The sequence below is a fragment of the Papaver somniferum genome, chromosome 8 (genome assembly GCF_003573695.1).
Source record: "Papaver somniferum cultivar HN1 chromosome 8, ASM357369v1, whole genome shotgun sequence".
In the NCBI taxonomy this organism is placed as follows: Eukaryota; Viridiplantae; Streptophyta; class Magnoliopsida; order Ranunculales; family Papaveraceae; genus Papaver; species Papaver somniferum.
The window spans coordinates 160,841,146-160,864,228 of record NC_039365.1 but is presented as its reverse complement, the minus strand read 5'-3'; the positions used below and the strand labels follow the sequence as shown (position 1 = coordinate 160,864,228).

Sequence of the window (23,083 nt, the reverse complement as noted above, 5' to 3'; positions counted from 1 at the left end):
TGCTTATGGAGCACTTGAAAATAGGGGCGTAAAGATGGGTCAATGTGTGACCGACCACACACACGAGTGGCACACTTGAAATGAAAGCTGTTGCGAATCGCAACAGAACCTGAGTAGTTACGAAATTCGCAACAGAAGAAAGCTGTTGCGAAAATATAGCAACAACGACATTTGGTTGATAATTCGCAACTGCTTTATACCTGTTGCGAATTTGAGTTGTTAATCCATTAATTTGGTGTAGTGTCTTGGGCGCCTGTTCACCCAGCGAAGTATCCTAGAACCACCCCAAGACTCGGGAAGTAAAGCCAGCGGTTTGGGAGCGTACTTCTCGAAATGCTCCCACAACCACGCTTGAAGAAAAGAAACATGGACGTACGAGTCCACTTTCATGTAGCCATTTGAAGCACGCATGTCCGTAACCAGATGATCCAAATGTGTGTACAGAGAACCGATAAACAAGCCGCCAATGGGGAGAAAAACACCTTTCGCTAATCGGATGGCAAACTTAATGAGACCCTGTCTTATTTCCTTCTTACCAGAGTCGTCGTCAAAAATGTCCCTGGATAACCAAAGAATCAAGAATGCCGCGACATGAAGCGTACTATTGTTTTGATCTGGCTCCGACTCATCTAGGAACCATTGATACACCCACCAGCTGTAGAAACACCTCGTCTCGTTTTCCTTCCGGAAAAAGCCTTTTGACTTTGCAACGAGAGCAGCGTGCATTTTTTCTTCATCTTCAGACAAGGTGATATCAAGACTCCCTGTTATGGGAAGGTTCAGCAAGACAACCACACTTTCCAAAGATACAGTCATTTCTCCCCACCTGCATATGGCCGTGCGAGTGTCTGGACACCATCGGGAGATGAAAGCAACTAAGCTCGGGATATCTTTCCTGCTTTGAGGCGCCGCAGAAGCTGTGACAGCGCCAATGATTTGCGCTTTGATTAAAAAAAATTTTACGCAATCCTGACTTATCATGAATTACATCCACTTGTCGAAAGAACGCAATGGACTCTGACAGATTCTGAAGTCAATGGAAGAAGCGGGATACTCTTGCCTCTGAAGGAAAAATCGTATTACACAACCTGGTGGAACCGACTGGGTGTCTCCTTCACCCTATGAACCAGTCAGAAGGACAGGCACAAACTTAGGATGACTTCTCCTAGCTATGGAGGACGTTGTAAAAAATTCATCATCCATGTTTGGATTAGATCTTCCAATATTTTTCAAAGCCGCGGCAAGGATTTTCTCAGGTGACATCCCAACGAAACCTTCTTAAGTTGCTTACGTTTTCAACTACAACAAAGAAATGGGTACGAAGATAAGTTACTAAAAAGTGCATGAAAACTATTTTATCAACAACGGAGAATCCATTTTGGACGTGGACCAATTTGTTTTAAGTTGCAAGTCATAACGCTCATAACCGAAGAAATGGGGACTGGCAAACCCTACGTTGCCGCGGAAAGCATGCCCCTTGCCAAAGTCGTACCTTGCAGCGGAAAGTACGCACCCGGCCAAGAAAGTACGCCCCACCGCGGAAACTATGCACGCAGTCACTCCAAGGAAAAGGAGGAAACCCTAAAAACTAGGTCTTCGTGGGAAAGGACTTGGTGGCAGTCACCTGCCCGTGCATGCCTATTTTGCATTATACTTGAGGTGGCTAACATTACTGCGGTTTTCACGTTGAAATACTTCTACAAATTCATGGAAGATACACCTATGGCCAGGGTTTGCGGAGAAAAAAATATTGAAAGAGAAAGAAGGAATAAATATCTGGAATATGCTTGCCCGCTTTGTTGCTACCACTCTACCGCTAGCGCAAGGACATGAGAACAAAGATACGAGATAAAAAGGAGAGCAAACCCTTTTATAGGCGTGAAACTTTTGGAATTTGAATAAGGAAAGGAATTCCTATTTGAGCTATGTATGGAAAAAGGCAATTGGGCCCGCAAGAACAAGCTTCATGGTGCCAACAATCCGCGCCACGCCAAGCCAGCGCCGTGCCAAGCCAACGCTGCGCCACGCCAGCACCCACACCAAGCCAGCGTCCAAGCCCATGCCAACGCACACGCCATTCCAAGCCCATGCCAACGCTCATGCCATGCCGAGCCCATGCCAACGCTCACACCATGCCATCGCCCACGCCAAGTTTACGCTAACAGCCCCGTTGCAAGCCAATATTACGCTGGCAACTCCACTCCGAGCCAATACAATTCCCACGGCTCTATTCCAAGCCGCACAATACCTGCGGATCCCATTCCAAGCTGACCAACGCCAGCGGCTCTGTTTTAAGCCACACCATTCCAAGGGCTTTCCAAGCCAAGGCAGCAACACCAACCACTCCACATCCTAGCTAGCAGCACCACGAGCAAAATCTACGCAAAGCCACCAACACAGGAATCACGAATTCTCTTTACTTCTCTAAAAGGTTAGACGGATCTTCCTGACCATCTTTTCATAACTTGCCATTTCGTTTTGTCCTTGTCTGTCACCATCTTATGCTTACCTCGCAACAATGCCCCTGTTCCGAGCTAAGCATAGGACTTAATATTGATGGTGGTTTTTAGTTTAGGGTTAAAATCGTAAAAACTTAGTCAAACAGTGACGTCACACTTGAGTAATAATGTCGCCACTAGCACATTTATTAAACCATTCAACATGTCTGCGTAAAATTACTGGGGTACCTTTTTTTTATGTAAATGCCATGCTCCACGGCAGAGCCCTCGGTACTGACTGGCATCATCTCTACACATGCAGCCGCGCATGCTAGCCAAACGTGCCAATGGCATGCCATGCCAGCCACATCTCCGCGCCAAAGGCATGTCAACCATGCCAGTCGTACCGCCGAGCCAATGGCATGCCATGCCAGCCACATATCCGCGCCAAAGGCATTCCAACCATGCCAGCAACACCACCGTTCCAATGGCATGCCATGCCAGCCACATTTCCGCGCCAAAGGCATGTCAAACATGCCAGCCGCACCACCGTGACAATGGCATGCCATGCCAGCCACATCTCCGTACCAATGGCATGCCATGTCAGCCACAACTCCGCGCCAAAGGCATGCCAACCATGCCCGCCTCACCACCATGCCAATGGCATGCCATGCCAGCCACATCTCCGCGCCAAAGGCATACCAACCATGCCAGCCACACCTCCGCACCAAAGCCATGTCGGTCATGCCTCCATGCCGCTGGCTGCCAAATGAAGGGTTGCAACAATCAACGACCACTCTTCCTTCTGAGATGCAAATCTCAGCTGTCCAAGTTCTCCACCAAACACGTGGCAACTTTTGGCCCAATGCCAAGCCCTAATTTTGGCCGCGCCTAAACTATGCCAAAACCCTAATATTGGTTGCGCCTAAAACTATTCCAAAATCCTAGCTTGGCCATGCCTAAACCACGCTAAAACCATGACGGCCATGCCTCCATGCTACTGGCTTCCAAACGAAGGGTTGCAACAATCAACGACCAACCTTCCTTCTGAGATGCAAATGTCAGCCGTCCAAGTTCGCCACCAAACACGTTGCAGCTTTTGGCCCAATTCCAAGCCCTATTTTGGTCGGGCCTAAACTATGCCAAAACCCTAATATTGGCCGCGCCTAAAACTATTCCAAAATCCTAGCTTGGCCGCGCACAAACCACGCCAAAGCCATGCATCTATGCCACTGGCTGCCAAACGAAGGGTCGCAACAATCAACGACCACCCTTCCTTCTGAGATGCAAATCTCAGCCGTCCAAGTTCGCCACCAAATGCGTGGTAACTTTTGGCCCAATGCCAAGCCCTAATTTTGGCCGCGCCAAAACCCTAATTTTGGTCGCGCCTAAAACTATGCAAAAATCCTAGCTTGGACGCGCTTAAACCATGCCAAAGCCACGTCGTCCATGCCTCCATGTCGTTGGATGCTTAACGGAGGGTTGCAACCATCAACGGCTACCCTTCCCTCTGAGATGCAAATCTCAGCCGTACAAACTTTCTATCAAATGACTCGTGTCAATCTCTTGGCTACGGTGCCAACACTTGTCCACGGTGCCAAAGCCCTAATTTGGCCACGCCAAAGCCATGCCGGCCATGCCTCCATGCCGCTGGCTTCCAAACGAAAGGTTGCAACAATCAACGGCTATCCTTCCTTCTGAGATGCAAATCTCAGCCGTACAAGCTCGCCACTAAACCAAACGACTTGTGACAACCTTTGGCTATGCTGCCAACTCTTTGGACACGGCGCACACTTATCTATGCCAATTCTATGGTCACGGCACCATACCCTATTTAGCCACGCCAAGAGCATGCGCAAGCCATGCCAGCACTGTGGCCACACCACTGGCTACCAAAGGAAGGTAACCACAATCAACGGGTAACCTTCCTCTCAAGATGCAAAATCTCGACCGTCGAAGGTCATCACCAAGCCGGAAAGCATCCCAAGATCAACTTGCCAAACAATAGTAACATGCTACACAAAACACTCGAGACATCAAAACATGTCACAAACGGGGGAATGCTCATCAGGGTATTGGTCTGGCGGTTTACATCGTGCGACGTACACTACGCCCGTTACAAGAAAGTGTCATAAGAGTGAGGCACTTAGTAAATACAATAAGTAATGGTGAAACGTTTCCTTCATTATGGAAACATCAATTCCATGCGTTACCCGTTACCGCTTTCTTCCATTTACTCAACCCTTTCCACTTCTTACGATACCAGGGTACGTTTCGCGACTTTTATAAATAGGTCTCATATATTTCCACCAAAGGACAAGTTTTGGGTCAGGAGAATACAACATTCATAAATCACTTGTTAGCTTTCCCATCTGTTAGTTTTCCACTTTCTGATACAAGTCGTCAAACAACTACTCTTCACGAATCAATTATTCTGGTCTCAACACTCTCTTCGCTTCCCTCCCTAGACCAACCCTTTTCCTTCACTTTGTGACCGAAGCAAGTCTGGAATGGCCATTTCTTGGTTTAGGCCGGATTTGTACAGATTGATCTCTCGAATCAAAGTACTCCCTTGCAGTACATTGTTTAGAGTTTATACACGTTTTTCACCCACGCACTCGAAATTACCAAAATCAGCAGAAACTGTTTTCACCCTCAAACATGGGTGCAACAAGGTTTATAGCAGAAAAGGGAACCGGTCCTATGGACATGTGCAACACGTTTTTAGGCAAAGGGGAACCGATCCTATGGACATGTGCAACACATATAAGTTAGATACCATATATATGTGGGGAACCGATCCTACTACCTAGTCAACTGAATTTTTGGAAAGCTAGTGTGACTATGCACAGTACTCACATGGAGGTAGAACCGAAACTTTTTTTGGTAGAACCGTATCCCATGATTGTGGTTGAATGTTGGCTTGATCAATCACATAGTTCTTGAAAGTCATAGGAACCAATTCTAAACTTGCTTGGAAGCAAATCGGTTTCAAGGTTGTGAGTGTGAAAGAGAACTTACAAAGTTAAGATGTCGACAAACTTTGAACACGTGTTGTAAATGTTTATTTATTTAATTGTTCAAAGATATTCCTTAACGGCTAAGGGAAGAGAATCCCAGAATCGAAACATAAGTAAGTTAAGAATCTTTTAATTAAGGTTATAAATTTCATTTTGTAGGGAAATTACAGAATTAGTAATGTGCATTTACTAATTAGATTTTCCGAGAGATTTCGATCGTTATTTTTGGACAAAGCATTTCCAGGAATTATGAAAACCGAATCTGTGCTTTAATGAGTATTTTGAGAATATTTCCGGTTTTGGAAATTCCTTGGTGTCCAAACTTCCTTGTCTATAAATACTCGAAGTTTGCCTTTCTAGCAAACTAATCCTTCGTAACAACAAATTTAATCTTTTGTTGTTGTTAATGGTGTAGCCTCCTATTCGGAGAGGAGAGTAACCTAATTAGGCGAAATCTCTTACGACCGCTCAGTTTAAAGTCTTCTTTTGGATTGAGGATCTCTAGCGCGACCCGTTGGTGGGAAAATAGATATTTGCGGTTTATCTTTTGTCTTCGATTGATTTGATTGACTAACGGTGGTTGAAATCTGATTGCACCTAGTTTGTTTATTCTTGAGAATCTTCTCTTCTGATATAAGATTCACTCAAACTAGTTCAGAGTTTCGACAGGGATCTTTAGACTGTTGTTAGTTCTACATATGATCTTGATAATCCATTGTTAACAGACTCCGTCATCTGTGTGATTGATCACAAGAGATTCAAGTGATTGTGCGCAGGTTTTTATTGAAGATTTAAGAAGATTTGAAAACAAAGAATATATTGAAGATCTGACTTGGGTTTTATAATCTTTGGTTTGCACAACACTTGCTTCGGTAAAAGAGGATTAATAATCGGTTTATCTTTGTGGTAAATTGGATTTATTAATTGAGTAGATCGGCATCAACACGATTCTTCGGATTAAAGGTGTTGTTGGATTAATCTTAATCGATTACCTTTGGGTGATTGAATATAAGATAGATCTAAGGACCTGACGAAGGAGTTTATGTTGAGATAAACGGAAGATCCTTTGTCCGAATCATATCACTTGGTTGAATAGAGTTAATACCAAAAAGATTTGTTGTTCCTTTACTGTTTGGAATACGAACCAAAGGAATTGCTCCAAGTACGTGACTTAGTTATAAGTTGGAGGCGTGGGAATACAAAAGGAACTAGGTGAACTATAGGGTTAGTTACTTGGTCTCAACTATCCGAAGTTAGTGTAATTTTGTGTAGCGTCTTAATCCTGAGAGTATTCAATTCTGGACTAGGTCCCGGGGTTTTTCTGCATTTGTGGTTTCCTCGTTAACAAAATATTGTTGTGTCATTTACTTTTATTTTCCACATTATAATTGTTTTATTATATGTAAAGTAAATTACACAAACGTCAATTCCTATTTACTTGATAAGCAATCCTATTGTGTTTGGTTAAGTCTGAACCTTTATATCAAGTAAACATACTTCGTTGTTGTATTATCTCGATCTCGTATCCATATACGATCACATGAAGTGTGAACCGATTAATGTATTGTCTCGACCCAATCCATAGACAACCACTTTCGGAGAAAGGACTTATAGGTAGGAAAAGTTTTAGATTGAGGTATAATTGGGTACCCTCGCCTTTTCAAATAACACTTTGTTAAATGATGGCAGTTGGAAGCAAAACTTCTATTACTCGGACATTCATGTACTTCATCCAAAAAAATCTCAATATCTCCATATCATAAGCAATATTCCACATGAATTCTTTCATCTTCACATCACATTCCAGAGTAAAGCTTAAAATTATGTTATTGATTACTCCTTTATTTAAAAATACCTATTAAGTATGCATTTATTTCTCATGATCCAGAGTTCTTTCATTGTTATGAAGGAGGAGTTCCTCCATATCTCTTTTACTGTTGGGCTTTTATGTTATGCAAATTGAATAATTTTCACAAAGTTAGATATATTCCCTATCCTTTGCCGAATCTTTTTACTATTTTCACACTGCCATAGAATATGCTTCAAATCCTCTTCATAATTTTTACACAATGCACATCTTGAAACTATGTTCAAATTTGTTTTCTTTAAGTTTTCATCAGTAGCATCTACTTCCATGAATAATTTCCACACATTACTTGAAACACTTGGATAAGTAGAGGCATTTCATACCTTTTTTGTCCAGCTCAGTTTTGAATACTTATGTATGATACAATCAACATCTAAGGCAACTGAAAAATCACCAATGAGGGTACACACCAAACCCTTATATCTTCATTGTTATCCACTATAGGAAGTCCATTTATCTCAACCATAGATGTTAGTTTAGTTGGTATCACCCATTCACCGGAGAGAAATAAATCTGATATCTTCATATCTGGATATTGTAACATATAACTGATTCACATGATATAAGGTTTGTGGTGGTTTATCTTTTATTCAATTGTATTTCCAGAGAGATATTTTTCCACCATCACCTAATAGCCACCTTGTGTTTTCTTACACCTCTTAAGCTGCTCATACTGAATATTTTTTTTTGTAATATCCTATCCATTCTCCATTTTTATCTTGAAATTTTTCTTGAAAATATCTATCCCATTCATTATAATCATTTTGAATTTTCCAGAATAGCTTCATTAGAAGAGATTTTTTAACGATCTCAAGTCTTCTCAACCCCAAACCACCTTCCTACAATGAAGAACACACCATATACACACTTCAGAGTCACAAATTTTCTTGTTGCTGGGTCACCTAACCACAAAAAATTTCTTATGATTCTCTCACATTGTTTAAGTACTCTTTTAGGGCATTTGTACACAGACATATTGTACACTGGTATGCTGCATAAAACACATTTTACCAGAATAAGCCTTTCTTGAAAAGACAACAATTTTTCTTTCCACCGTGCTAAATTTTCCTGCATCATCTTCACACAAATCCAAACATGATGAGTTTTGATAGCACCGTGAGTTAGAGTCACTCCCATATATTTATCTGGAGATATCGACAAAGGCGTACTACATTTTCAGCAATTTTTTACTTTCTCACTTCACTTGTACACCTTATGAAACACTTTCTCTTCTCCAAACTAATGCATTGAGCAGAAGAGCTTGATAATCCTTTAGGACTTGTAATAACTTCCTACCATTTCTTTATCACCATTGCTGGAAAAAAATGCCATCTACAAAAAATAAGGGTGTATGAGCTATACTTTTTCCATTCATCATTGGAATTATTTTCTTCTCATGAACCATTTGAGTTAAAGTTCTTCCTAACAAGCCTTCAACTATCACAAAGAGGATAGAGGACAAGGGATCACCCTGTCTTAATCCTCTTCTCACTTTAAAATAACCCACATGACCGTTATTGATTAAAAGGAATATTCTAGCAGATACCATCAACACCTTTAACCAATGTGTATACTTGTTAGAGAAACCCCAGCTGCTTCATGACTTGAACTAAGAAATCCCAACTCAAAGAGTCGTGTGCTTGTGTGATATCCAGCTTCAATCCAAGATTTCCTTCCCTCCTTCTGGTCTCCATATAATTCACTATTTCTGAAGCTAGTACAATCTTTTCTTGAATATTTCTGCCATTTATAAAAAAAACCTGATGTGGTGTGACAATTTTATTTATAATACATCTATTTTTGTAGTGATGATTATTGTGAACACTTTAAAGCTTAAGTTCATCAAAATAATTGGCCTGAATTGGTTGCCCTCTTTGGATTCTTAACTTTTGGTAGTAATAGTAAGAAGTTTGAATTTAATCCTCTAGGTATAAATTTTTTTACCCAACTGCACTGCTAAAGTAAAATCCTTACCAATCACGTCTCATGCCAATCTATAGAATCAACCTGCAAACCCATATGGTCATGGTGATCTATCAGGGTTAAGATCAAAATTTGCTTTTTTAATTTTCTCTGGAGATGGAATTGTGTCCAACATCTTATTCTCTTCGTCCGTAACTAATTGAGATATTTTGTAAATATGTCATATGTTTGCTGCCTAATGGGTCGTAGAAGATGCAGTTGATGCATTAGGGTCGAAGGCTAACTTTGACCGTCTAAGTTGTTTACTTAAACGCCCTTGTGAAGTTGATAAATGACATAATATTCTAATACCCGTTAAAAACTGAACAACAGCAAACTGACCCGGTTTATAATACAAGGAAATACCAATTGGTCCTAAAAATAATATATTAGAGACAGTCTAATTCAGTGGACCTAGTCAATTGTCTGTTTGGTCCTATTTGGTAATATAAATTATAATTTGGTCCTAAAAATTATGGTTTGGTCCTAGGGTGATGTCATGGATGATGTAAATGTCACCTTGTAGTGGCAGAAATACCCTTTTGGATAAGGATCATATATATAGTCAAAAAGTAAGAGAGAATAAATCATTCTCAGATTTACTTTCTCTCTCATCTTTCCAGATCTATCTCTCTCTCTCTTTTTATTTCTTCTTTTGTTTCCTCCTGTTAATGGCGTCTCCATTTTTTTCGTCTTTTTTTCTTCATGCTGTTGTAAATGATGGTGATGAAGGTGAAAATCGATTTAGATATTTAGATCGGTAGTTGTAGACGATGAATACGATGATGTTGGTACTGTTGAATACGATTTTTTTTAGGTTTTTTTTTTCTTTTTTCTGCTGCTGTTGACGATGAAGATGATGAAGATATGTTGTTGTTGCTGTTGTTGACGATGAAGACGATGGTGTTAATCTTGATTTTGATGATGATGATGAAGAAGATGAAGACGATGGTGTTAATCTTGATTTTCTTTTTTCTGCTGCTGTTGACGATGAAGATGATGAAGAAGATGAAGATATGTTGTTTCTTCTGCTGTTGACGATGAAGACGATGGTGTTAATCTTGATTTTGATGAAGAAGATGAAGAAGATAAAGATCTGCTACTGCTACTGCCGTTGATGATGAAGATGGTGGTGTTTTTGAAGACGAAGATGTTGCTGCTGTTGTTAAAGACGACGAAGATGATGAAGATGATGATGCTGCAGTTCATTCCAGAAATGAACTCTGCTTTTATATGGAGTTCATTCCAGAAATGAACTCTGTTTTTATATGGACTTCATTTCTGGAATGAACTCTATTTTTTTAGGTTTTTATATGGAGTTCATTTCTGGAATGAAGTCTGTTTGTTTAGGTTGTTATATGGATTTCATTTCTGAAATGAACTCTGTTTTTTTAGGTTTTTATACGAACTTCATTTCTGGAATGAACTCTGTTTTTTTAGGTTTTTGTATGGAGTTCATTTCTGGAATGAAGTCTGTTTATTTAGGTTTTTATATGGAGTTCATTTCTGGAATGAAGTCTGTTTATTTAGGTTATTATATGGACTTCATTTCTGGATTATTTTTTTTTGATAGGCTAAAGCTGGACTCAGGCCCCTACTCAAATCCAGCCAGCTGGACTAGCCCCACTGCTAGACCCAACCTCGTCAAATCCCTCTACACAACTAATTAAATACAAACCTCTACTATGGTGAGGATCGAACCCCTGACTTCCTCCTTACCGGAGTTGATGGGATACCACTGAGCTATGCTCTCTCTTTTTTTTTTGATAGGCTGAAGCTGGACCCAGGCCACTACCCAAATGTAGCCAGCTGGACTAGCGCCACTGCTAGACCCAACCCCGCCAAACCCCTCTATACAACTAATTAAATACAAACCTCTGCTATGGTGGGAATCGAACCCCTAACTTCCTCCTTACTGGAGTTGATGGGATGCCCCTGACTTCCTCCTTACTTCATTTCTGGAATGAAGTCTGTTTTTTTTAGGTTTTTGTATGGACTTCATTTCTAAAATGAACTGTTACGAGAAAATAAATAAAATTAACATAGAAGGGTATTTTTACGAGTTTAATATTTTTAAATAATTATGGGTCAAACGCTAAACCAAAGGACCAAACACATAATGGACCACCTAAAGAAGACCAAACAATATTTTTCCCTTTATAATATTCTAATAGCTGTCACTTAAGAAAGTACCTTGGAAGGTGTATGGTCCTCTTTTGGAGGTTGTGACCTGTCAATAACATGGCAACTTCAATAAAGTCGATTGTGTTACATTTCACCAACACTAGTCAAATTAAGATCAAATATAGCAGTCATTCAAGAAACCCCCATCAAGCAGCCTGGTGGTGGTGGGTGGGGATTGGAATGCAGCCACCAGTGACATGTTATTAGTAATCCCAGCTGATTGATCAAAAAAATAAAAAAGACATATTATTAGTAACATGTTACATTTTGGACCACCAGATTTGCAAATAAACTAATGGAGATTATTGTTTACTACGGTCCAAGTGTACAGTAATGCAATATATAAAACAAGAATGTTGGTTGTTTTTTTCTTTATTTTTTTTTATTATACTGTAGAATTTTGGATTGGGATCATCATCAAAAGCAGGAATAATCGAGGGGTTTCATTAGTTTTTCCAATCTTATCCTTTTAGGGCGGTTGGTATGGTAATCAACAAATTTATTGTTTTGATGAGCTATGTGGATGAACAAACTCCATTCTATATTATGAAAAACAAGTTAAAATGAACAAATGTGATGTTTTAGGATTCCATTAATGATTTTGTTAATATAAATTAATAAGAATTAGATCTCACTAATGATTTTATTAATAAAAATTGGGTTCCATTTGATTATTTAATAATAAAATAAATAATAAAATACCAACCCTAAATATAATAACCAGGTTTTGGAGAGAAAAAAGCAAGAGGCGTTTTTGCTTTTAACGCTAGAGTTTTTTCTTTCATGTCCAGCGAGTTCTTTTCCAACACCAGCGTCTTTGACAAGCCCGCACGCTTTTAGTACAAGCGCGTGCTGGATGTTCCTTCTCGGTGTTCAAATTGTTTCCGTTGACTTGAACATCCATTTTTCATGTTTGATCATTTCATGGTGGGAACAAAATGAACAAACTTGGAATTTGTTCATTCCAAACTGCCCTTTTAACTCTAGATTTTTATTTTTTTTCTTTATTTGTGGGGTTTCATTAGTTCGTCAATTTAGCTTAAAGCCTAGATTTTTGGGCTTGGTTTAGGGAAAGGGTCAGTAAACCAAAACAATTAAATTCTTTTTTTCCTATTGCCTATTGGAGTTATCTTCGCTGTCAACATTAAATTTGGGTGATTATGGTAAAGAGATCCGTACATTTTAGTTTTTCGAATCCAATACAATTCGTAACTTTTTTTGGAAAGACTTGGAAGTCTTGTAGACAAGACAAGAGCAGTGCGTGTGGACTCCTCCACGTCCGGAGTTGCCGCTAATTGCTTTACGACTTGTCAAAGGATACTTCACAGAAAAAGGAAGAAAATGCTAAAGATCAGTGATTGCGTAGTGTGTGGCTGCAACACCTAGTGATCGCACATATGAGGGATATAAGTAACATCAAGGTATGAGATATTTTATCAATACAGAGAAAATAATTAAAACCACAAAACTCATATACCATGGGTTTACATGTTTTCCCAAAGTTTCATTGTTTCCTCTTGTTACTGTGGCTGCCATTATCATCTTCTACAGAAACACCAAATGTTGCTTCTGGGATAATAACCAAGCCTGGCTGCCAAGATAAGTGCGGGAACGTCAGCATACCCTATCCATTCGGTATCGGTGATGGTTGTTTCTTAGACGAATGGTTCAAAATAACATGTAATGAAACTCACTTCAACCCACCCAAACCAATGTACGAAGACAATATCGTCTCAAATCTATCAATACCCGATGGCCAGATGACTGCAGAAGTCTCCATAGCCAGACGTTTTTCTGATGCGAAGACAACCAATACTTCCTCTGCTTCTTTGAGAAAATTCACCTTCTCTAGTACAGAAAACAAGTTCATAGCTATCGGCTGCAACATCGTGGCATTATTAGGACTAAATGAAGTGGATGATCATACTGCAACAGGCTGTTTGTCAACCTGTAGTAGTACAACAAAAGGTATTACTAATGGGTCTTGCACTGGCACCGGTTGTTGTGTGGCCTCAATCCCACCTGGGCTAACGAAATATTTAGCATCAATTAGTTACATAAACAACACTCTTAGAGATTTGAATTTCAATCCAATCAGTTATGCTTTTTTAGCTGAAGAAAGTTCGTTTAACTTCTCTACGGCATACCTCAAAAATTTCAAGAATAACGGAACTGAAACTGTTCCCGTGGTAATCGATTGGACTATTGGTTATGTGAGTTGCGATGACGCTAAAAGAAATTTGGCAAGTTATGCCTGTGGACCTAATACTGATTGCATATCGGGTAGTAATAGTGTCCCAGGGTATCGTTGTACCTGTAAAAAGGGCTACGAAGGGAATCCTTTTCTCAACAGTACTACTGGTGGTTGCCAAGGTACATAATGTTTACCCTTTTTTACAATTATTCAACAGTTTTTATAAGAATGATCGATCACCAGTACTGATTTACGAATTTGTTACTGCAATACGTTGACCCTTTTTCCTTTATTTTTTCTGGTGTTGGGAGACAGATATTGATGAATGCAGCAAGGATATTTACCCATGTAAAGCACCTGGAAGCTTATGCAATAACACGGATGGGGATTACTCGTGTTATTGCCCACCTAAACATCGTTCTCACTACAATGATGGCATCCTGATCAATTGCTTGGAGCAAAGCAACGAGGGCAAATTTTACAAGATTATTATCGGTATCTGTACTCATGCAATCAGAACCTGGGTGCATTATATACAAATCATTCTAAAAAGGGGTGGAAACTGTATTAAGCTTAATTTTACACGTGTTATTGCCCACCTAACCTTAATTTTACTGTATATGCAGCTGCCTGCCTAAGCTTCACTCTTCTGCTTGTGACTAGCTTTTGGTTGTATTGGGGATATAGGAAAAGAAAACACATGCAACTCAAGGAGGAGCTCTATAAACGAAATGGCGGTTTATTTCTAAATAGACTCCTTAAAGAACGTGAAGAGGATACTGCAAGTAGTATCGGTGGCAGCAGTAGAGAGCGAAAGGGGCGATCAATTGTCACTATATACACGGAGAAGGAGTTGAGCAAGGCGACTAACAACTATCACGAAAGTCAAATTCTTGGGCGAGGAGGCTTTGGCACAGTATACAAAGGAACCTTACTGAACGGAGAAGTGGTTGCAATCAAGAAGACGAAAGTAGTCGATAGGAAACAAAGTGAGCAGTTCATAAATGAAATTGTTGTTCTATCCCAAATCAATCACAAAAATGTGGTTCAGCTCTTGGGTTGCTGTCTAGAGAGCGAAGTTCCTCTACTGGTTTACGAATTTGTTACCAATGGGACCCTTCACCAACATTTACACGAGAGTCGGGAGAGCCAAGCTGCGTCCGATATTCTTTCATGGGAGAATCGTTTAAGGATAGCGGCAGAAGTTGCAGGATCGTTAGCATACTTGCATGCTGAAGCTTCCATACCCATAATTCACAGAGATGTCAAATCAAGCAACGTACTCCTAGACAAGGATTACAGAGCAAAAGTTTCGGACTTTGGTGCCTCCAGGTTGATTCCTACCGACCAGGATCAGTTGAGCACAGTAGTTCAAGGCACTTTTGGATACTTGGATCCAGAATACATGCAGTCAGAGCAACTAACAGAAAAAAGCGATGTGTACAGCTTCGGCGTTCTGCTTGCAGAATTACTGACAGGTGAAGCAGTAATTTGTTTCAAAAGACCCGTCGAAGATAAAAACCTGTCAAGTTATTTCCTATCTTCGATCAGGAAAGGCAGGTTGTTTGCGATTCTTGACAGTAGTTTGGTAAGGAATGAGAATGAACTGATCAGTAGTGTACATGGGCACCAACAGATCCAACTGATGGGTGAACTGGCACAAAAATGCTTAAGAGTGAAGGGAGAAAAGAGGCCTACAATGAAAGAAGTAGCAATGGTGCTGCATGGATTAATGGTGTTGTCTTCTAATAAACCTGATGTCTTGGATGATGATGATATAGATGAAGACGATAGTAAAATACGTCTGGACTTGTTAGAATCCTCAGAATTATCTTACACAGATAGCATGACTACGATTGGCGATACCAGCAAAGGCATATTGGCCTTGGAAACTGAGGGGCGTTAAATTACATACATATATCTAGATATAATCAGTAGAAGTATTTACCTATTTTTAGAATATATTCTGCTACTGCTCATTGTCAAGGATTGTATTTTAATGTGGAAATAGCCTTCTATAACTAGTTTCCTTGTCTGCACAATTTTCTTACCTTTTTTTCTTTATTTTGGTTTCCAAATTTGACGTAGTAATTTTAACTAAGAAATCTATAAACTTCTCATTATGAAGTTCTCTAAATTTGGTTAACTTAGAATTTTTGGTTCATTATATATGTATCTATCTTATTATTAGTTATTCTTACGGTAAAAAAAAAAAAAACCTCATAAGAGATGATGATCAGTTCACGGAAAGCAGCTCTCTTTTTCTTTCTCTTCCTCTTCGTATCCCTTGTATTTATCACACAGGTTACAGCGAAGAGAAATCGCGGGCGCAGCAACTATGGTGGTGGTGGTGGTCGCCGTCGCAGTCGCAGCTACCATGATGACTATGATGACGGCGGCGACTATGACTTCAAGGGTGTGGCTTTTTTTGCGATTATAGTGCTCATTGCATTAGTGTTTGTACTAGAGAAAGGGAACTCTCTTGGTGGTCCGAAGCGTGTGCCTGACTTAATACCTGGCCAGCCTCGGAACCCCCATCTTCAGGACAAAGATAACTAGTGCGACACATTAGATTTAGTAAAAATTTACTTATATTTCTGTACTACTCTTCTTGATTTGAATTATATATAATTATGATTTGTCACCTGAATATACTGGTACATGGTCTTGCTTCTTATTGTGATCATATATAATTGCTGACGAATCATACGTGTTGCGCATCTCAATGGCTTCTTGTGTAAATTAATTCTCGTATAATAATTACGAAACAGTAATAATCCCGAAAGAAAAACAACCCCAGTCCCCACCCATGAGCCAAAGGATAGTCAAGGGAATACAACGTACTCGAGGTGCTACATCGATCTCTTGATACTCTAACAGACTTTGGTGGCCTTCTCCGGCTCCTTCAATCTAGTTACCACTTTCCATGAGAGAAACAAAATCTTTTGGTCATAGGCGGATAGGCCAGATATCTACTACTCCTTCCATTTTAGGAAAAGATTTATTTTTCCTTTTAAATTTTGTATCCCTAAAAGAGATATTTTCATTTATAATAGGTTGGACATCCAGAACCGTCATTCTCCATACTAATGATAATAGTGACAATTATGGTAATAAAATGGTTTTTTGAGGGTTTTGTTGAGGGTGGTTTTGGAAATAAATTTAAAAAGTTACTCTCTCACATATTTGTCTTAATAATTGTGCAAATTGGAAAAATAACTCTTTTCTTAAAACAGAGTGAATAGGAATTTTGCGGGGTTTGGAATTGTTAAACAAGTTCGAGAGAATAGTCAAGTAAATACTTTTTTTTTCTTCCTTCTTCCTTACTGTTTCGCTACAAACCTAACGACGCAACATTTAAAGAGCTTTGTTGTAATTTGTAAATAAATTTTGTTTCTGTCATTTTCATGATTTATATTGGCTGATGACAAATGTTATCTCACACAACTTTGCGGGATGGTTTCCCGTAAAAGCGGCCTCTTTACCGTTGGATGATCAAATCAACAGTTAGATTCACATTCAGGAAAGGACTCATCACTTTCAGGAAAGGACCCACCACTTTTAGGGAAGGCCCACCACTTCCCCCAAAGGGTTCAAGGCTGTTAGATCTGAGTTTTAGCATGATCTAACGATAAAGAAGTCGCTTGAGCGGAATAACTTCCCGCAAAGTCGTACGGAATAACACTGCTCTTGGCTGATACCCCAACTACTAGGGGATACCAATTTGAGATCACATAATTTTTTCCTATATAAAGTGGTATCATCCCCGCTAATTATAAATCGTGGTCTTTCCTTCTTGCTTACGGGATAATAGTAAGTAGTTGATGTCTGCCTAGCTTATTCTCTCGTGGGTGTTTTATATATACAAGATAAAAATGTAAAGTTCCACATAAAGATAAATATATACTTCTTTATTTATAAGATAGGATTCATGGACGGTCTTAGATGGACAAGCTTAAAATACGAGCCTAATCACGGAACATTCTTAAATTAGACTACCAGAGGTACACACCTTATGGCAAATGACAATATCAGTTCACTCCAACATCTTAATATTGAGCACTTAAGACACATGGAACACTGAAATTTGGGTAAACAAATTTATATCATCCATAAACAATTAAAAGAAGAGGCTCCCCTAAATAGTAAATTAGCCTTATACAGAAGGCTTCAAATGGTGACGCTATTCATAGGCATACCAAATAGGTTTGATCGGGACAAAACCAATGAACAATGCTCTATAGATGATGAATGCAAAATATATGACTGAAACCTCACATAATAAATTAGATCTTAGAGGTCAAGATTTATTTTACACGATGAAAAGTTGTTTAAAAATCATCAATCTAAAAATTCAATATCATCCCTCACTCCAGAATAAAAGTAGCACTGGCGAAGTTTACCCTCTCTTCTATTGGTTGGTGAGCGTAACCTCGCGCTCTCATTGGTTAATTGAGAAACCATTCGTATTCGTCGGATGAAATTTTGTTAGATATAGTGCATTGATCTGATAATGTGCGGTGTAGATTGAGTGGATTGTTGGAACACACGCGATGGACGACCCTCATTATTTAGAAAAGTTGTTATATTAATTCCCTGTATTTATTGTGGAAATCCAGAAAATAAAGAAAACTACTATATTAATTTCGGACATTTATGATTAAAATAAAAAAAAAATCAATTCATCACGTTTATGGAATCAAATAATATAATTTGTATTTTTTGAATCTTTAATAATTTCATGTATTTATTATGGAAAATCCAGAAAGTAAAAAAAATACTATATTATTCTTACATTTATGAAAAAAATAAAAAGAATCAATTCAACGTATTTATGGATAAATTAATGAGATTTATATTTTTAAAATCTGTTGTAAGGAAAAGAAAAAAAAGCTAGAAATGACAAAAAAAACACTATATTAATGTCGGAAATTTATAATAAAAATAAAATCAATTTAACATATTTATGGAATAAAATAATAAGATTTATGTTTTTTGATCTTTTATACTGAAAAAAAATATAAAAATGATAAAGGAAACTACTATATTAATTTCGAAAATTTATGATTAAAATAAAATAAAAATCAATTCAATTATAAACCAAAAAAATCACATAGCAGGCAAGCGAGCAACAAGCTGCGCTGCAAGCCCTTTTTGAATTGCACAACCTATTCTTTATATAAAAATAGAGTTTTTTCGAGCGTTATTGTTAACTAGAGCTTTTGGTTGATTCTGGCCCCACTAAATTTTTTAAAAAGGAATTTTGTTTGACGTGGCCCAACAAAAAATGTGAAAATTATTTTCTGGTCCCACGAATTTTTTATTTCCTAAAGCAATTACTAAAAAATATAATGTTGCCAAAAATACATTAAATCAAAAATCACACTTTCACAATTTCATCATAAAAATCAAAAGAGTAAATCAATCATGCATGAAGATCAATCAGATAATTGATAAATAAAAAAATGTTAAATGTCCAATGCCCGTTTACAACTTTTAGAAGCGTTCTTTTCCAAATTACAACTCCATTCTACCAATTAAAACTAAAAAAAATAAGATTACACTCCCGATGAGAATTAGAAAAAATAAAATTGATAGTGGTACTAACTTTTGAACCCAACCTTTTGTCTTTCTTGCAAATAAATTATTTGGTGATCATATCCAAAAGTAAAAAAATACATAACTGTTAGAATTTGAAACAAAAAATTGAAGCAAAAATTAAAATCTAAAGCAAGCCAATATAAAGTTAAGCATACAAAAATCTAAGCAATAACAAAATAATAAACCTCATTTTCATATTATTTTTCTTAACTTTGTTCATATCATAAATAAAAAATAAAATAAGTCTAAAATAAAAATAAATTAAATAAAGTCGATTTTTGGTTTCATTATATCTTGATATGTAATATTTTTCTAAAAAAAGTAATTTAAATAAGAATTTTTTATTTCAAAGTGAAAATATTTTTTATACAAAAATATTTGCAACCACTAATTATGGTATTATAAGGAAATAAGTCTAAAATAAAAAATAAATTAAATTAAGTCGATTTTAATTTCATTATATCTTGATATGTAATATATTTTATTAAGAAAAGAATTTAAGTAAAAATATTTTTATTTCCAAGTGAAAATATTTTTTATACAAAAATAGTTGCAACCACTAATTACGGTGATACGGAGATAATGTAGATTCCTAAACTGTCATAAAATAAAATATTATAGATATGTCTTTGAAAAGAAATACCTAAATTGATTAAATTCTTATATAGTTGTGAAAAGATACTCAATATTTATTGGGGGGAAATTCCGTAACAAGGCGATTTTGTAAAAAATTTATACTTTTTAGATATCAGAAATATTTTTTCTAGAATAAAGACGGTTCTCTTTTATGGATTTCTGAGTTTGGTGTCTCTATATAAAGCGGCCGAGCAAATGCCAAATCTGATTGTTTTCTTTCTTTTTTTTCCGTTTTCTTTTCGTGTGAATTAAGGTTGTTTGTCTGATCTACTTTCATTATTTGTGGTCAGGTACCTCGATCTTGCACTGGTATAGCTACCGTTGCCGAGTATCATTAACGGTCCTCGGTGTGGCTTTTTTTCCTATGCACGGCCATCATTTGCTCTCGGAGCTGGGAAAGGTGGAGAGACTAATCGTGGTTGATAATCAACCCACGTTTGACGACCCCATCCAACAGCTCATAATCACCCAGACAATATTTATCCCTTCCGTTATCATTCATAAAACACTGCAATAAAATTCCTAATTATGACAGCGCCAATCTAAGGCATCAATCTTCGAGTAATAATCTCCCAATTCTATTATCCTCTTCCGTTACGATTCGTCCCATGATCTTCTCTCCTTGCCTGGATCCTCCAATCTTTTTTAAGGAAAAAAAGCAATTTGCTTTTAAGTCACAGTAATAACTTCTCAGACGTTACGTGCAACACCATTCCTACATAAACCCTGGACGAGATCATCATCTTGCCATGTTTCAGTCGAATCCTTTCTCAACAATACCAGGTAATGGCCAAATTAGTTTCAGTTTATTTCGTAATAATTTAATTGTTATGTTATAACTTTGGATTGTTTAAATCATCAGAGTTCTAAACAGCAATCTATTGATTTTTAGATTTCGGTTTGTAAAATCTGTGAACATCTAGGGTTTATTGTGTTTATTGTTCGATTGAAAATTTTGGGGTTTCTAGGCTTTGTTGATTCCTGTCTAAATTTTTATGTTTATATCATTCAAGTGAATTTTGCGTACTGAATTGGTTCTAGATTTGTGCAGAGCATACCCCATCACTGTTTTACAATGGGTTCCCAGATTGCCAGCAGCCCTTCGAAAAGTTCCCAACCGCCTACAAAACTTTCTCCCATATTGGTGAGGCCGAAGAAGGCACAAAATGTATGACTCGCGTTCGAATATCAATAAAGTGGAATGAACTAGATTTCATGGCGACCAACGAGGTCACCAGCCTGGACGATTTCATGCTAGATGACAACGTAATTGTCCAAAGTAGTTCATAATCTGTCACCTATGTGCTGTGAATATTCACTGATTCCATTCATTTCCAGAGGTCGGTCAATTACACAACTCTATTATCCCAAGTTGGTTGATAAAACTGTTGTTATTTTTTCCAAATTTGTATTGTTTTCCATAATCCTAATCATGATCCACCTTTCTGTTTTTATATTTTGTTTTTGTAAAAACCATTATAAGACCTTGGATCACATTCCTCAAATGGATTAATGGTAGGCATGGATGACTCGAGACCGGATATTAAAAAAGTATAATGAACTAGACTTCAAGGGGGAACAGCAAAGTCATCAGCTTGGATGTGTTGCCGATGGATGATAAATGTGAGTTTTTATGTCCGGCCAACTGATATTTTTGTTTGATTGTTGAGTTTTGGCCTTTTTGGGATATTGATACAATCTTACAGTATATAGAACTACTGAAATAACCTAGAATGATGTTGCATTAATCCACAAACCCTTTGTTTGTTTTACGTTTTGGGGTTTTTTTAGTGTTAAAGGCTCTCTGCAGGAAGAAGATCTTATGGGCATGAGGGTTGCGTGGTATATGTAGACATAATTAACATTGTTTGTTGCTTGATTAGAACCCGTTAATAGGGTGAAAAGTAGAACAACCCATGTAATCAATATTCTAGGCTGAATCTTTATAGGTACAAGTGTGTTCTTCTCTTGATGTCTTACTTTTCTGATATCTGGGCACATCAGATTTGTGGCAGGGAGACGAAATTCACACGTTAGTTTCTAAGAACATCATATGGAGATTTGAACCCCTGCACTGCATCAGTAACGTATATTCCCTTAGATAGTTCACCATTGCTGCTGAGAATATTTTTTCCTTTCCAACTTGAAACGAACAGTGGCTGTTCTCCAGGTGGGATATAGAGGTTTAGCCTCTCGATTGCGCTGTAGCTGATTCCTCTCTATGAAGTTTCACTGAATTCGAAGATCTCTAATCGAGTTGATAACACCTATCTCACCGATACTGTTTCGTGCAAGCCCATAGTAGTGTTTGAAGGCACATGTTTAGTTGTTCTTATCCCTGATATCCAAGCAGTAGCATACAACGGCACAAAGGATTATACAATCATACCTACATTCCCTGCTGGACTGCGTGTAGAGGTATTATTTTGAAACATTGATTTATTATTTTATTTTCTCATTGAAATCTCATAATACCTACATTCCCTTACTTGCTGAAGCCTAGATGCTACCGCATTGAATTTTACGGGTTCGTCTGCATTGTATGGGATATTGTCACAATGTATTGAAGTTGATATTGGTGGGTTTTGTTATGATTCTCTTTTGATTTTTATAAAGACAATTAATTTTAGTTTTAGGAGTAAACCTCTTTGACATGATGCACTTGATGTGATTCGGAAGATAAAGACAATGAAAAGGTACATCACATTTCGAATGGTATAGTTACTCGCAGAAGGCGCATGTAACTACCATTATTTAGTTATCTGTAAAAAAGTTTAGTGGTGATTAACTGATTGTCAGGCTATTCCAGACAGAAAGCATACTTTTTTTTTAAACCCGAGAAAAAATGAATTGTGTGGTAATGAATTGATGAGCTGAAAGTATTTTCTGAGAAGCTAGAGACTAATTTGAAAACTGTTAGAAAGGATTTATTCAACCTGTTTGAGGACGACAGAGAATCTGGAAATGGGATTTCAAGATGTTGTCTGAGGGAATGAGGTGATTGATATTGTGTTAGTGAGGGTTATCATACAAGAAAACTGTGAAATGCTTTCAGAGGGTCAGTGGAAAAGTATGTAACATAAGGGTTAATTAGTAATGAATATGCATGTTGTCATTTACTCTTTGATTGTGTTGAAACAATGAAGATTGAAATGGAAATTAAAATAATGAACTTAAACAA

General features: G+C 37.8%; 1 protein-coding gene and 1 long non-coding RNA gene across 5 annotated transcripts; both read left to right on the top strand.

Moving 5' to 3' along the window:
• Positions 1–12,918: 12,918 nt before the first annotated feature.
• LOC113303742 (wall-associated receptor kinase 2-like) lies at positions 12,919–15,795 on the top strand. Its single transcript, XM_026552814.1, has 3 exons — positions 12,919–13,844; positions 13,981–14,160; positions 14,292–15,795. The coding sequence occupies exons 1-3, from the start codon at positions 12,950–12,952 to the stop codon at positions 15,569–15,571; spliced, it is 2,355 nt and encodes a 784-aa protein (XP_026408599.1). The 5' UTR covers positions 12,919–12,949; the 3' UTR covers positions 15,572–15,795.
• A 4,384-nt stretch (positions 15,796–20,179) lies between these two features.
• On the top strand, positions 20,180–23,083 carry LOC113303741. 4 transcript variants are annotated; one of them, XR_003337733.1, is made up of 5 exons: positions 20,182–20,685; positions 20,954–21,525; positions 21,907–21,989; positions 22,073–22,320; positions 22,401–23,083. It is a non-coding gene; the product is annotated as an uncharacterized LOC113303741 (long non-coding RNA). The 4 variants fall into 4 exon arrangements; XR_003337731.1 differs by having other exon boundaries at positions 20,180–20,685; positions 22,073–23,083; XR_003337732.1 differs by lacking the exon at positions 21,907–21,989 and having other exon boundaries at positions 20,180–20,685; positions 22,059–23,083.